The sequence below is a fragment of the Salmo salar genome, chromosome 04, assembly GCF_965601325.2.
Source record: "Salmo salar chromosome 04, fSalSal1, whole genome shotgun sequence".
NCBI classification, from domain to species: Eukaryota; Metazoa; Chordata; class Actinopteri; order Salmoniformes; family Salmonidae; genus Salmo; species Salmo salar.
In genome coordinates this window covers 77755305-77771615 of record NC_138294.1, presented here as the reverse complement: position 1 = coordinate 77771615, position 16311 = coordinate 77755305, and the positions used below count along the sequence as shown (strand labels likewise).

Genomic DNA, 16311 nt, shown 5'->3' with positions numbered 1-16311 from the left:
CAGTGCCACAGGTGCTACTTACGCTTTTATCTCTTATGCACATTCAGGGATTTGAATCGGTAGCAACATGTGGCAGTGGTCCATTGTCTACCTTTTGGAGCTCATTTTCACTTTCACAAGTACATGACAAGTAACTGCCATCTTATCCTTCAGTGACACCAACAGGATAGTTAGGTAGTGACTCAAACATCTCACCAACAGTGTTTGTGTGGTCATTGTCAGTCAACCACAGTATGAAGGGAGAAAGGATAGTATCACCTAAATCATTTATATCCACCACATTAGCATGTATGCCTTTCCATCAATCAAATTACCTAGTGGCCTCATGGGTGGAATGTTATTCATATTTTTCATAATTTCATAATTAATAAACATTATTTATTTTTTTCATGCAGAGAATTTGTTGTTTCTATGTCAAACGGTTTTCTTATATTTCCGTCTTTTGTGATGTGTATAAAGTGTATAATTGGGATGCAAAACAAAACATGTAATACATTTCAACTATATATCTGACATGGTATAGGTGTCTTCTCTTTTTAAGCCCATAACCATGTGTGTGAGGTGTATACTTTTGTTTCAAAGTAGATGTTTAAGACTACCAAGAAACACTCTGTGGGACCCTGATTTAGTCCAGTTTAGCAAAAGGTTAAACAATGTTAGACATTTCATATAACAGTGAAACCTTGCAGGCAAGCAGTGGCGGGAACATCTCTTGATCTCTTACTAGATGCCCACCTGTACAGCATCCCTTTTCAAGTGACATAAGAATGATACTGTATTGCAGTGAATTCGGTTTTAGCCCAACCAAACCTAACTCCCTGAGGGTTTTTTCTGTTTGTTTTGAATTGATCGTCCAAAACCTTATATGGTGGTGAATGTTTTAATTTTTCTGTTTTGTTTGTTGCTGTGCATTTTCGTTTCGATTGTGTGAAAAATCCCCAAAAATACACAGTGGGTCTAGGACTTACTATGAGGTTGACCGTGCTCCATTGGTACTTACCAAGTACTATGAGAATGGCCGGGCTCCATTAGGACTTACCCTGTACTATGAGGTTGACCGTGCTCCATTGGTACTTCCCCCCATTCTTCACCTTGCAGCTGTACTCGCCCGAGTCGCCCAGGCTGAGGTCACTGATCAGCAGGGAGGCATCCCCCTTGAGGTAGTCCCCGGCTAAGGACAGCCGCCCCTCCTCCGCCTCGTTGGGGTCGTACACCCGGCCCGCGAAGTAGGTGATCACCTGGCGGGGAGGGAGGAAAGGTGGCAAGGAGGGAGGGAATGAGGTACAGAGAGATAAGAGTTAGTGTTAGAGGTTCTGGCTGTGCATTGCAGGACTTGTGTAGGAAAGTGGAAATGGTGGTTCTGTACCCATGGTTATCTGGAGAAGGGTTGTGGATATGTGTAGGTGACACGCACATTGATACAGTACACGCATATATGTATCACTTAGGGGGAATGAACGAGGTATGCTACTGACCATTGGCAATCATTGTAAACACATATCATATTATTGTGATTATGTGGTGATCATACTACATGCTGTGCTACAGTGCCTTCAGAAAGTATTCACACCCCTTTACTTATTACACATTTTGTTGTGTTACAGCCTGAATTAAAAATGGATAAAACAACATTCTCATCCATCTACACACAATACCCCATAATGAGAAGGTGAAAACATTCTTTTAGAAATCTTTGCACATATATTGAAAATTAAATACAGAAATATCGAATTTACCCCTGAGTCAAAACATGTTAGAATCACCTTTGGCAGTGATTAAAGTTGTGAGTCTTTCTGGGTAAGTCTCTCTAAGAGCTTTGCACACCTGGATTGTACAATATTTGCACATTATTATTAAAAAAATTCTTCAAGCTCAGTCAAGTTGGTTGTTGATAATTGCTAGACAGCCATTTTCAAGTATTGCCATAGACTTTCAAGACGATTTAAGTCAAAACTGTAACTAGGCCACTCAGGAACATTCAGTGTCATCTTGGTAAGCAACTCCAGTGTAGATTTGCCCTTGTGTTTTAGGTTTTTGTCCTCCTGAAAGGTGAAATTGTCTCCCAGTGTCTGTTGGAAAGCAGACTGAACCAGGTTTTCCTCTAGGATTTTCCCTGTGTTTAGCTCTTATCCATTTAGTTTTATCCAAAATAACTCCCTAGTCCTTGCCAATGACAAACGTACCCATAACATGATGCAGCCACCACCATGCTTGAAAATATGAAGAGTGATACTCAGTGATGTGTTGTGTTGGATTTGCCCCAAACATAACGCTTTGTATTCAGGACATAAAGTTCCTTTCTTTGCCACATTTTCTGTAGTTTTACTTTAGTGCCTCATTGCAAACAGGATGCATGTTTTGGAACATTTATATTCTGAACAGGCTTCCTTCTTTTCACTCTGTCATTTAGGTTAGTATTGTGGACTAACTACAACGTTGTTTATCCATCCTCAGTTTTTCCTATCACAGCCATTAAATAACTGTTTTAAAGTCACCATTGGCCTCATGGTGAAATCCCTGAGCGGTTTCCTTCGTCTCCAGCAAAATAGTTAATGCCTGTATCTTTGTAGTGACTGGGTATATTGATACACTATCCAAAGTGTAATTAATAACTTTGCCATGATCAAAGGTGTATTCAATGGCTGCTTTTTTTTTTACCCATCTACCAATATGTACCCTTCTTTGCACGGCATTGGAAAACCTCCCTGGTCTTTGTGGTTGAATATGTGTTTGAAATTCACTGCTCAACTGAGGGACCTTACAGATAATTGTTTGTGTAGAGTACAGAGATGAGGCAGTCATTCAAAAATCATGTCATTCAAAAGTCCATGCAACTTATTATGTGACTTGTTAATAAAAGGTTTATTCCTGAACTTATTTAGGCTTGCCATAACAAATGTTTTAAACATAATTCCGCTTTGACATTATGGGAAATTGTGTGAAGGACCGTGACACAACATTTCAATTGAATCAATTTAAAATTCAAGCTGTAACACAACAAAATGTGAAAAAGTAAAGGGGTATGAATACTTTCTGAAGACACTGTATATAAACAAACTGTGTCTACCACTACATTATCTCAGACCCAAAGACAAAACAAACAAACTGTGTCTACCACTACATTATCTCAGACCCAACGACAAAACAAACAAACTGTGTCTACCACTACATTATCTCAGACCCAAAGACAAAACAAACAAACTGTGTCTACCACTACATTATCTCAGACCCAAAGACAAAACAAACTGTGTCTACCACTACATTATCTCAGACCCAAAGACACAACAAACAAACTGTGTCTACCACTACATTATCTCAGACCCAAAGACAAAACAAACAAACTGTGTCTACCACTACATTATCTCAGACCCAAAGACAAAACAAACAAACTGTGTCTACCACTACATTATCTCAGACCCAAAGACAAAACAAGACATTACTTCATCACTTGACCATGTAGGGAAATTCATAAAATAACAAATGCAGGGAAGAATGCAGATTTTTGTCAGCCCACATCACTTAAAGTTTATAACCCCCATTGCAGGTATTAAACATCACCATGGATATCCAAGCAGAGCACTTTCAATAACCTGCAGGGAGAGAGTGGAGGGAAAATGGAGGCGGCCATATTGGTCTAACAAGCTTGACGGTACCTCAGATATTAGCTTGACCAGTGGCCAAATGGAAAGAAAACTCTGCCCACTTGCAGAGGTGCAAATGGGTTGAGTGAAACCAGAATGACTCTAAAAACAAGACAGTTTGCTGAAAGATCTTCAAAGTTGAGAGAAGTGGATGAGAGATTGATTCAGTCCTTTGGGGGTAATCCTAGTCATTGAGAAGAGTGGGTCCCTATATAGACCCATATAGGCCTCAATGAACTGGAGACAGTGACGTACTGTTTGTTATGTCATAATGGGGGAGAAGCTGTGTCTGTGTCATAGAGCTGAGGATGCTTATCCATTCACAGAAGACACACTGCTGATGTATGCCTGGGTGGTTCAGCTGTCTAAGTCGTTGCTTCTCGATCACATATATTCACGGTGTACTACCACTCCCAGCATGGGTTCAAATCAGATCCACTGCTCTAGTGCTTTCTCTCCTCCTATCTACTGTCTCTATCCTGTACAAAGAAACAATATAAATGCTGTATATAGCCTTGTTATTGTTATGTAATTTTATTGTGTTACTTTTTATAAAAAAATGTACTTTTGTTTATTTAGTAAATCATTTCTTAACTCTATTTCTTGAACTGCATTGATGGTTAGTGGCTTGTAAGTAAGCATTTCACCGTAAGGTGTATTCGGCACATGTGACAAATACAATTTGATTTGATTTATAATTTCTTTTTGGTTCTACGATCTCAATAGTCTGAAATTGCTTCCTGTTGTCTCCTCTCCTACTGATCTGAAAACACAGGCAAGGTGACAGAAATATAAACGCCTATACCAGAAATGTGCTTTCACCTGTCTAGTTATGGAGGAAATGTGACAAGGGGAGGATGCCACTTTAGGCTGTTGAGATGCACCCAAAGCCAATAACCAAAGGGAGCACTCACCACTCTCTGCTTGGAGCTGGGCTTGAGGAGGAGCCACTCGATGTCCAGTGTGGGGGCGTCACCTGCCCAGAACTGGTGGTGACAGGGCAGTGTCGCATTGTCACCGACAACCCTCTTCATCTCGGTCTGTGCGCACGCCGTCAACACGCCCAGCAGAACTGTGGGGGCAGAGAAGAAAATGAGCTTAGAGACACTTTACGTGCACAAACACAGACACACGCCAGAACTGGGCTTAAAAGCCGGCATTTAATTATTTATTAATTACCTTGTATTTGAGTATATTCAAAAAAAGTGTCCGAAATAAACTACTTCTGTTGGAAGTATTTTCCAATTATTTCCTATAAATAGCTTAGTATTTTTAAATATTTGTATTTGAAATACTCTGTGTATTTCCAAATACATTACAACAACTACTTGTATTTTCAAAAAAAAAATATCTGAATACTGAAAGTAATTTAAATAATTGAAATAGTATTTGAACCCAGGTCTGACGCGCACACACACACGCACGCACACACACGCGCATGCACACACACACACACACACACACACACACACACACACACACACACACACCCCCCCCGCACACGCACACGCACGCACGCACACACACGCGCGCACACACACGCATGCGCACACACAGTAATTGAAGGTATTGGGGGTAATAGTGAGCCTTATACACACAGCATGTGGAGAGAAGATTAGCTTTGTTGTGCTTTGATACAGTGTAACTAACTAGGTATTGAACCCGCATACCTCAACAATAGCATTATCGCACTGAACTAAAGTCCAGAAATTAGCTGCGATGCTGCTCACACATCTTCAAGTCTCAGACAGGTTATTCCTCAAACAAGGATACTCTCAAACATGGTTATTCAATCATAGATGGGCCAACCACCTGAAAGAAAAGCATATTCCACAAAAGGTGATCAATGTTATTTTCAATGCCCTCTGCTTTATAAAATCTACCTCAACCCTACAGCACATCTCCATACAGCTGAAGTGTAAATGTCTCCATTGAAATACATTGTAAACCTTTTGCAGCCTGTCTACAAGGCAGTCATTCCAATGAGAGACAAATGGCCAATGCAACACACCGGGGGCCTTGGTCTGGATTAACTGCACAATGCCAGGCGGTGGAAAGGGGCATGGATAGGATGGCATTAGACTGGCATTAGACTGGTGTCAGGGGGGATTTACACTGAGATCAGTCTCATCAAAATGGATGGCAGAAAAAAGAACACGAGGAAAGAAAAACAAATGTCCCTGAGCGTCCGAGTTTCTGTTGAGTTTCTGTCTGCGCCTTAAATGGCACCCTATTCCCTATATATAGTGTCATAGGGCTCTGGTCAAAAGTAGTGCACTATGTAGGGAATAGGGTTCTATTTGGGATTCAACCTCTATCCCAATTTATTGCAGACTCAGTTCATCTCAAAGAGACACGCGAGACCACTCAAATGTGTCTGTCAACAGACAATAATATTGTCTGTTATATATTTAAGCAAAGCGGAGTGCCTGGAATTAGAGCAGTAAAAATACATGTTTTGTCATATCCGTGGTATACGGTCTGATATACCACGGCTGTCAGCCAATCAGCATTCAGGGCTCAAACCACCCAGTTTATAAAATATAATATACACTGCTCAAAAAAATAAAGGGAACACTTAAACAACACAATGTAACTCCAAGTCAATCACACTTCTGTGAAATCAAACTGTCCACTTAGGAAGCAACACTGATTGACAATAAATTTCACATGCTGTTGTGTAAACGGAATAGACAACAGGTGGAAATTACAGGCAATTAGCAAGACACCCCCAATAAAGGAGTGGTTCTGCAGGTGGGGACCACAGACCACTTCTCAGTTCCTATGCTTCCTGGCTGATGTTTTGGTCAATTTTGAATGCTGGCGGTGCTTTCACTCTAGTGGTAGCATGAGACGGAGTCTACAACCCACACAAGTGGCTCAGGTAGTGCAGCCCATCCAGGATGGCACATCAATGCGAGCTGTGGCAAGAAGGTTTGCTGTGTCTGTCAGCGTAGTGTCCAGAGCATGGAGGCGCTACCAGGAGACAGGCCAGTACATCAGGAGACGTGGAGGAGGCCATAGGAGGGCAACAACCCAGCAGCAGGACCGCTACCTCCGCCTTTGTGCAAGGAGGAGCAGGAGAAGCACTGCCAGAGCCCTGCAAAATGACCTCCAGCAGGCCACAAATGTGCATGTGTCTGCTCAAACGGTCAGAAACAGACTCCATGAGGGTGGTATGAGGGCCCGACGTCCACAGGTGGGGATTGTGCTTACAGCCCAACACCGTGCAGGACGTTTGGCATTTGCCAGAGAACACCAAGATTGGCAAATTCGCCACTTGCGCCCTGTGTTCTTCACAGATGAAAGCAGGTTCACACTGAGCACATGTGACAGACGTGACAGAGTCTGGAGACGCCGTGGAGAACGTTCTGCTGCCTGCAACATCCTCCAGCATGACCGGTTTGGCGGTGGGTCAGTCATGGTGTGGGGTGGCATTTCTTTGGCGGGCCGCACAGCCCTCCATGTGCTCGCCAGAGGTAGCCTGACTGCCATTAGGTACCGAGATGAGATCCTCAGACCCCTTGTGAGACCATATGCTGGTGCGGTTGGCCCTGGGTTCCTCCTAATGCAAGACAATGCTAGACCTCATGTGGCTGGAGTGTGTCATCAGTTCCTGCAAGAGGAAGGCATTGATGCTATGGACTGGCCCGCCTGTTCCCCAGACCTGAATCCAATTGAGCACATCTGGGACATCATGTCTCGCTCCATCCACCAACGCCACATTGCACCACAGACTGTCCAGGAGTTGGCGGATGCTTTAGTCCAGGTCTGGGAGGAGATCCCTCAGGAGACCATCTGCCACCTCATCAGGAGCATGCCCAGGCGTTGTAGGGAGGTCATACAGGCACGTGGAGTCCACACACACTACTATGCCTCATTTTGACTTGTTTTAAGGACATTACATCAAAGTTGGATCAGCCTGTAGTGTGGTTTTCCACTTTAATTTTGAGTGTGACTCCAAATCCAGACCTCCATGGGTTGATAAATTGTATTTCCATTGATTATTTTTGTGTGATTTTGTTGTCAGCACATTCAACTATGTAAAGAAAAAAGTATTTAATAAGATTATTTATTTCATTCAGATCTAGGATGTGTTGTTTAAGTGTTCCCTTTATTTTTTTGAGCAGTATATATCTCTGTGGCACATTAGGCAACACATTTGAGATGCTTAAGTCTTGAGAGAAGACATGTTTTCATTAGGTAATGATTAAGAACTTGTGAGAATGTTCTAAATCTTTATGAACATGAATGTTCCAAAAACGTTTTTGTCTTATCCTTTGGAATTGAATAAAAAACATTATTCAGTGTAAAGTCAGATATTATCTATCAACCATTTACAGTGCCAGGTGGAGAGTTTTTTTTGACAAAAGTCCATTAATTTCATGCTTGTGTAAGTCTAACTGCAGTCGTATTGAATAAGATGCTATCGACAAGCAGGCTTAATTGTCTAGCACAGCACAGCTCAAGCGTTTGCTTTATTGATACACATTGTGAATTCATGTTTGCTGATTCATGTCCATAAATCCAGCCAGTCTCAGTATGCATACTTATAAATACTCCCACCACTTCTGAATCAAGATAACCTCTTTGCTTCTCTTCTCTCTTTCTGCCTGGGCCACTTTACATTGGTTACACTGGAATAGTCTCACACACACATACATGACACACACACACACACACACACACACACACACACACAATTTCAAATTCCCCACATCATCCACTGACCACCGCTGACGCTGTAAATGATTTATACCCACCATGCACCATGATTGGCACCACAGCCCCGCCACAAGCTGTGTGTCGTGACCCCGAGAACACTAAAGCCATATCACCTCTGCATATCGCCCACTCCCACATATCCTTACATATTCACATTGCTGACAAGTCAGGAGCCCTCCACGACACTAGCATAAAAGCTAATTAGAGAGTGCTAACCGATTAGCTCACCCCATCTTACCCCCATTCATAATACATGATAGCGGTAATTAAGATATGTAATCAGAAGGAGCTGGAGTGAGTACGACAGGCTAATTGCTAATGATTACTCAATATGGGCCTAATTAGATTACATTGAGTGGCACTCAGAAGCTCAGGGGTGACAAGCAGGTGAGAAAGTGACCTCTTTGTGACGGTAATGGATTTGCTTACAAGCTACTGAAAGACATGCTAAGTCTGTACTCAAGAAAGACTTTAGTCTTTATTGCCTTTCGTGAACTAACACTTTACTGCTTGCACTGACTTTACTGATACTGTAGCTACTTGATTGAGGAAAAAGGTACTTACTATGACGGATACTCTGTGGTTGTCCTACCTAGTTACCTTAAGATGAATGCCCTAACTGTAAGTGGGTCGCTATGGATAAGAGCGTCTACTAAATAATTTGTATTTTTATGTAGTAGCTAACTTGCTAACTGGCCTGCTTTGAGAAAATGGCAGAAAGTCAATTTACAATAGAATTCATTTCTCCAGCAAACCTGCCAACAGCCACTTCCTGAATGTAATAAAATGTCTGCCGCTAAAAGTATTGGGTCTCCACTCCCCACTCGTTCCTGTTTTAGCACTGTGTTTCGCGTAGTCATTCTTTGCACTTGCCAATGTCATGTTAGGGGAGGACCTGAGAGCTCAGTTAGGACTCAGAAAGTCTCTCTCTGTCACAATCGTCGTACAGAGCAGACCAAGGCGCAGCGTGAGTTGAGTTCCACATCAATTTAATTCACAGTGAAACAACAAAAACAACAAAACATCCAACGAACGTGAAGTACAGCTCGCGCATAGGCACTAACTGAAACAATATCTCACAAAGCAGGTGGGAGAAAGGGCTTCCTAAATATGATCCCCAATTAGAGGCAACGATTACCAGCTGCCTCTAATTGGGAACCATACAAACCACCAACATAGAAATACAATGACTAGAACACCCCCCCTAGTCACGCTATGACCTAAACACCGAGAACCAAGGGCTCTCTATGGTCAGGGCATGACAGTACCCCCCCAAAGGTGCGGACTCCGGCCGCAAAACCTGAAACCAAATAGGGAGGGTGGGGGGGTGACTAGTGTTGGTGGCGGCTCCGGTGCGGGTCGTAGCCCCCGCCCAGACCACGGATCCGGCCATGGAGTTGGGCTGGACGCCTCTCCCGGACTGGGCACCGGCGCAGAGGAAGGCTCCGGCCTTGGAGCGGGACTGGACGCCATGCCTGGACTGGGCACCGGCGCAGAGGAAGGCTCCGGCCATGGAGCTAGGTTGGACGTCGTGCCTGGACTGGGCACCGGCGCAGAGGAAGGCTCCTGCCATGGAGCGGGACTGGACGCCGTGCCTGGACGCTGTGCCTGGACGCCGTTCCTGGACTGGGCACCAGCGCAGAGGAAGGCTCCTGCCAGGGAGCGGGACTGGACACCGTGCCTGGACTGGGCACCGGCGCAGGTTGCACCGGACTGATGACAAGCTCCTCAGGTCTAGTGCGTGGAACCGGCACAGGACGCTCCGGGCTGGAGAGGCGCACTGGAGGCCTAGTGCGTGGAGCCGGTACAGGTGGCACCGGACTGTTGACACGCACTTCAGGGCGAGTGCGAGGAGCTGACACAGGACGTACCAGACCGGGGAGGCGCACTGGAGGCCTGGTGCATGGAGCCGGCACCGGACTGGTGACACGCACTTCAGGGCGAGTCCGGGGAGCTGGCACAGGACGTACCAGACTGGGGAGGCGCACTGGAGGCCTGGTGCGTGGAGCCGGCACCGGACTGGTGACACGCACTTCAGGGTGAGTGCGGGGAGCTGGCACAGGACGTACCGGACTGGGGAGGCGCACTGGAGGCCTGGTCTGGGTTGGCGCCCCCCCTTGGGCTGTGTCGTGGCGGAGATCTTTGTGGGCTATACTCGGCCTTGTCCCGGGATGGTATGTTGGTGGTTGGAGATATCCCTCCAGTGGTGTGGAGGCTGTGCTTTGGCAAAGTGGGTGGGGTTATATCCTACCTGTTTGGCCCTGTCCGGGGGTTTCATTGGATGGGAACACAGTGTCTCCTGACCCCTCCTGTCTCAGCCTCCAGTATTTATGCTGTAGTAGTTTATGTGTCGGGGGGCTAGGGTCAGTCTGTCACATCTGGAGTATTTCTCTTGTCTTTTCCGGTGTCCTGTGTGAATTTAAATATGCTCTCTCTAATTCTCTCTCTCTTTCTCTTTCTTTCTTTCTCTCTCTCGGAGGACCTGAGCCCTAGGACCATGCCTCAGGACTACCTGGCTTGATGACTCCTTGCTGTCCCCAGTTCACCTGGCCGTACTGCTGCTCCAGTTCCAACTGTTCTGCCTGCCGCTATGGAACCCTGACCTGTTCACCGGACGTGCTACCTGTCCCAGACCTGTTGTCCCAGACCTGCTGGAACCCTGACCTATTCACCGGACGTGCTACCTGTCCCAGACCTGCTGTTTTCAACTCTCTAGAGACAGCAGGAGCGGTAGAGATACTCTCAAAGATCGGCTATGAAAAAGCCAACTGACACTTACTCTTGTGTTACTGACTTGTTGCACCCTCGACAACTACTATGATTATTATTATTTGACAATGCTGGTCATTTATGAACATTTGAACATCTAGGCCATGTGCTGTTATAATCTCCACCCGGCACAGCAAGAAGAGGACTGGCCACCCCTCATAGCCTGGTTCTTCTCTAGGTTTCTTCCTAGGTTTTGGCCTTTCTAGGGAGTTTTTCCTAGCCACCGTGCTTTTACACCTGCATTGCTTGCTGTTTGGGGTTTTAGGCTGGGTTTCTGTACAGCACTTTGAGATATCAGCTGATGTAAGAAGGGCTATATAAATACATTTGATTTGATTTGGTGCGTGGAGCCGGCACCGGCCTGATAACACTCTCCTCAAAACGCCTGCGCTGCAGCATACTCCTAGCCAACATCATTCTCCGATATCCCTCCTCACACTGCTCCATCGACTCCCAGGCGGGCTCTGGCTCTCTCCTTGGCTCGGCCGACCACCCCTCGTGCAACCCCATAAAAAAATCTTGGGGTTTCTGTGGCCACGGTCCCCGGCGTCATCGCTGTCCTTCCTGAGTCCTCTGCGACACCCGCCAAGGAAGGGTCTCGTGTCCTCCCATGATTTCTTCCCAGGTCCAAAACTCCTTTACATCCGTCACACGCTGCTTGGTCCTTGCTTAGTGGGATATTCTGTCATGATCGTCGTACAGAGCGGACCAAGGCCCAGCGTGAGTTGAGTTCCACATAATTTTAATTCACAGTGAAACAACAAAAACAACAAAACATCCAACAAACGTGTAGTACAGTGCGCACATAGGCACTAACTGAAACAATATCCCACAAAGCAGGTGGGAGAAAGGGCTTCCTAAATATGATCCCCAATTAGAGGCAACGATTACCAGCTGCCTCTAATTGGGAACCATACAAACCACCAACATAGAAATACAATGACTAGAACACCCCCCTAGTCACACTCTGACCTAAACACCATAGAGAACCAAGGGCTCTCTATGGTCAGGGCGTGACACACTTTCTCTCTATATGCTTAATTGATTTGTGGAGAAGAGGCCAGTGTTGACTATGGTTCATACATAGTACTAATGTTTGTGGATTGTGGCAGAAGCAATGCAAACTGATGCCGGTTTTATGCAAACATAGACATGTGAGTTCATATTAGCCTAGTGGTTAGAGCATTGGACTAGTACCCGAAAGGTTGCTAGATCGAATCCCTGAGCTGACAAGGTAAAAATGATAGAAAAACACATCTCTGGCTTTCATCTCACTTATTTCAAATTCTGAAATAACTGTTATTCTGAAATAACTGGCACGAACAGATTCTTTAATGATTAAAGGAAATACACAATTACATTACACTACCATATAACGTTCTCTGAATTTGTCCTGGCATGAGTGCCATTCAGATACATGGTCACTCTATCATTGGGTGAAAGTGGCATAACAGAGCAGGTTAAGCCGGTTATGTCATAGAAGACAAACCGAAAAGAGAAAAATAGATGAGAGCGAGAGAGGATCCAAGAGGATATATTATCTTACCAGAGGCTTACCAGAAGCAGCACAGTATACAGATGCTGACAGTGTAAAGGATAAAATGACCACGGGGCTATGGATAAAAGCCGAAGCTTTCAATTGTTTGCCCTCCTTTTTCAGTCAGTTCTCATTTGGACTGTGATCAACCGTATGGCCTGTTATGTTCTGGCCTGAACTGTTAGTATTGTTGGACAGTCTGGGTGAGAACAGTACAAAACAATTATACAAAATAGGAGTATGTGTGTGTGTATATATATATGCGATTATTAACACAAAAGGACCCAACCTGCTTGGCTGAGTGAGAGCTCAAAGCAGCGAGCGAGGACCTGGGTCCTCTGAAGATGCCCTAGGGGGAGTCGTGCTCCAGTAAATTCCCTCCTCTCCAGTCTTATTATAGGAGAGCTTGGGAGCCAGTGGGACACATTGGGCCCCATACCTTTCAAACTGTCCAAAGTCACGCTGCCTGTCTGACTAGCCTGCCTAGCTTGGCCGCTCCCGAGTCAGCACATCGCCTGTGCTCCCTGGCTCTGTCACAGAGAAATGCTCAGATCTGAGTAAAAAAACACCACAACTTCAAATAGACAACTAAAAGAGAAGGGGGCTAACTTCAGCCTGTGAGCTCACTTTGAATTATTTCTGTTCATTCTATCGTTTGGGGTGAAGTATCCCAGAATGCATCAGTGGGCCCAAAGCATGAGGGTTGAGTGTCGTCTGACTGCTGACTAACCGACTGTGTTAGCCGCACGTTGATATTTCTCCCATCCTTAAATTCAACACAGTTGACGCAGCTCCATGTGTATACTTACCACAGGAGATTGGTGGCACCTTAATTGGGGAGGATGGGCTTGTGGTAATGACTGGAGTGGAATAGGTGGAACAGTATCAAATCCATCAATCACATGGTTTCCATGTGTTTGATGCCATTCCATTCGCTAAGTTCTGGCCATTACTATGAGTCGTCCTCCCCTCAGCAGTCTCCAGTGATACTTACAGTACTGATCTCAGGGAATGGCATAGGAGGCGACTGACAAGAAGAAGAGTGTGTCGCTTTGTGTTAGTAGTAAGTCTGCAAGCAAATGTAATGGCATGTGCCATATCTGCATTGTGAAACACACAGCCTGTGAGAGCGGCTATATCAATCACACACACACACCCCATGTGTAAGGCAGTTCACAGAGCTTCTAGGCTTTGAAATACATCGCTCATTACCCTTTAGGGGTTTGGTGTTACATACAGTATGAGTGACTAGCGCCTATCGTCACGGTTCAGGGCCAGCTGATGTGGACAGCCTTGGAAAATTGAAAACACTGCTACCTGCCGGTCCGACACCTTATATCTTCCCCCCGCTTGACAGACTAGTATGCCGATAAAAAAGATTGAATGTCAGTGTTGCATTACGCCAAGTACCCTTCAACAGGGCAATATATAATTCTTTAGCCACAAGCCAGAGTTCAAGCCATTTGGACTTTGCAGAGTTTCAGTTTGCGTGGTGACGGATGTAATACTCACCTCCGCCACTAGGTGTGCAGTGCCTACTGTATAACTTCATGCCTGTTTATAACACTTTTTAGGGGGAAGTTAGGAGTGACGAATAAGAAATTAATGACTTTAAACATTGAAAGATGAGCACATAATGTGGCAAAGCACTTTAGCGTGTCACATAGAATTACTGCACGTCAAGCATAATGACCTTTCCCTGCTGTTTCCTTTTTTGCATACAATCTAAATGTTTGATTGTGCCACCAGCTCTAAGTGAATAGGCCTGAAGGCGAGATGGATTGGAGGGAAGGGGGGGAAGTAGCATCAAGGTGACTCCCAATTTGTGCTCAACATCCACAAACACCTCACAACATCACACACATCTGTTTTGTAAAAATTCACATCAACGCAATTAGACGTGAAACGAACTGACCAAATAAAGTGATATACAAAACCCAACATCCGACGGTTTCGGACTTAGTACATTTCCTACCTTTTTCCTTCTCCAAATCATACCCGTGGTTGCACCTTCCGTAACCTCATTCATCTGCGAGGGGGTAAATCATTTTACGTGCTCCTGCAATTACTCGGCTGTCTCAATCCTGTATGCACTGCATCTGGCCTGCCGGGGAAAGGTTAGGAGTATTTCCTACTCAGTGACTTCCAGACAGCACTTTGAAGGTGGGGGACGCTTTCCCATAATCCTTTGCTTCTACTACTGACAAGACCAGTTTCACTTTATACATCCCCTCCGTCCCCCCAAAATGTGGTATTAGATGCCACCTCTTGGTTTGGAAAAAAGGGGAATAGTACAGTACCCTCTCATGTGGCCAAAAGGGGGGGGGGGGTCTCCTACTCTTAGACGCTTTGTGAATACATTGAAGTACACCCACATACCACACACACTGAATCGAGGGAAAGATTGAGAGAAGAAAACCAGTCGAAATGAAGCCACCTGACAAGTGGCAACCTTGAAATCCATCTTCAAAGGTAACTGAGATGGGTTCCGTGATATGATGGAGTGAAGCTAAGCCTCCCACTGGTCTCCCACAAAAGCAAGAAATCTGCGTAACCAATTAGATTATGGTAATCAGAGCCCTCATAAACATCACCGGCAGGACGTTCCGACAACACTTGATTACCGAGTCCTCGTCCCAAATTGCACACTATTCCCTATATAGTGCGCTACTTTTGTCCAGGCCCTATAGGGAAGGCCCATAGGGCTCTGGTCAAAGTAGTGCACTTGAATCTTATCTGTCTTCTGCATCTGTGGGGATTCTACCTGAATAGGGGGGACTTAAACCAAAGTCTTGGACGGTGTCCAAATTTGAACTCCTTCCTTATTAAAGTTAGCTACTTGTCTGAGCGTTGTCCTCAGTTAACACTTGAGGGTGGAACTCATTGAAATGCAGGCCTTACAGCGAATGCTGAAACTTGGATAAATTGGTTCATTCGCTTCCAAAGAAAGATTCCACTGTGTTAATATCTTCCCTAAACAGAGGCAGGGGGGGTTGGTGGACTTGAAAATACTTCAGGTAGGCTTAGACACAGCTGTGTGTGCAATAGGATAGAGACACTATCTTGGCCATTGATTCGCCTTCCGTTCATAATTGTAAACAACTTCAAAGACTTGGACCTTTTCCTTCACTTTTACTGGTTTCACAGCGTTGTGAATTTTGGGTTGAAACACCACATGCCGGTCTATGTTGTGTAGAGACTAGTGTTAAAAGCCATCACCAAACGTCAAGCTGCCTGCTCTACTGCAGATAAAGCCAGCGACAGTGACTACAGTAGATATACCACACCATGAGCCTCAGTAACAATCAAGTCCAGATGAGTGAAGGAGAGGGAGAAGGTGAGAGAGAAAGGAGGGGGGACACACGTACGCACACACACACACACACACAGTCTTGTACAACTAACCTTGTGGGGACACAAAATTAATTCCCATTCAAAATCCTATTTTCCCTAACACCTAACCCTAACCTGAACTATGAAATGTTTTACCTTGTGGGGAGTAACAAAATGTCCCCAGTTAGTCAATTTTTTGGTTTGTTTACTATTCTTGTGGGGACTGACCAGTAAAAGGGGTTGTTTGTTATTGTAGTTTGGTCAGGGCATGGCAGGGGGAGTTTGTTTAGTGTGTTTGGGTTATGT

The 16311-nt window shown here is 45.0% G+C and overlaps 1 protein-coding gene across 1 annotated transcript in view; it reads right to left on the bottom strand.

The window, feature by feature from the left end:
• Window positions 1-16311, bottom strand: part of clmpa (CXADR like membrane protein a) — a 152634-nt gene that overhangs the window by 53522 nt on the left and 82801 nt on the right. The window contains exons 2-3 of the mRNA XM_014197816.3: window positions 4556-4713; window positions 1040-1238 (exon numbers count right to left, since the gene is read on the bottom strand). Of these exons, the coding sequence (XP_014053291.1) occupies window positions 1040-1238; window positions 4556-4713 (357 nt within the window). The remainder of the gene's footprint in view (window positions 1-1039; window positions 1239-4555; window positions 4714-16311) is intronic.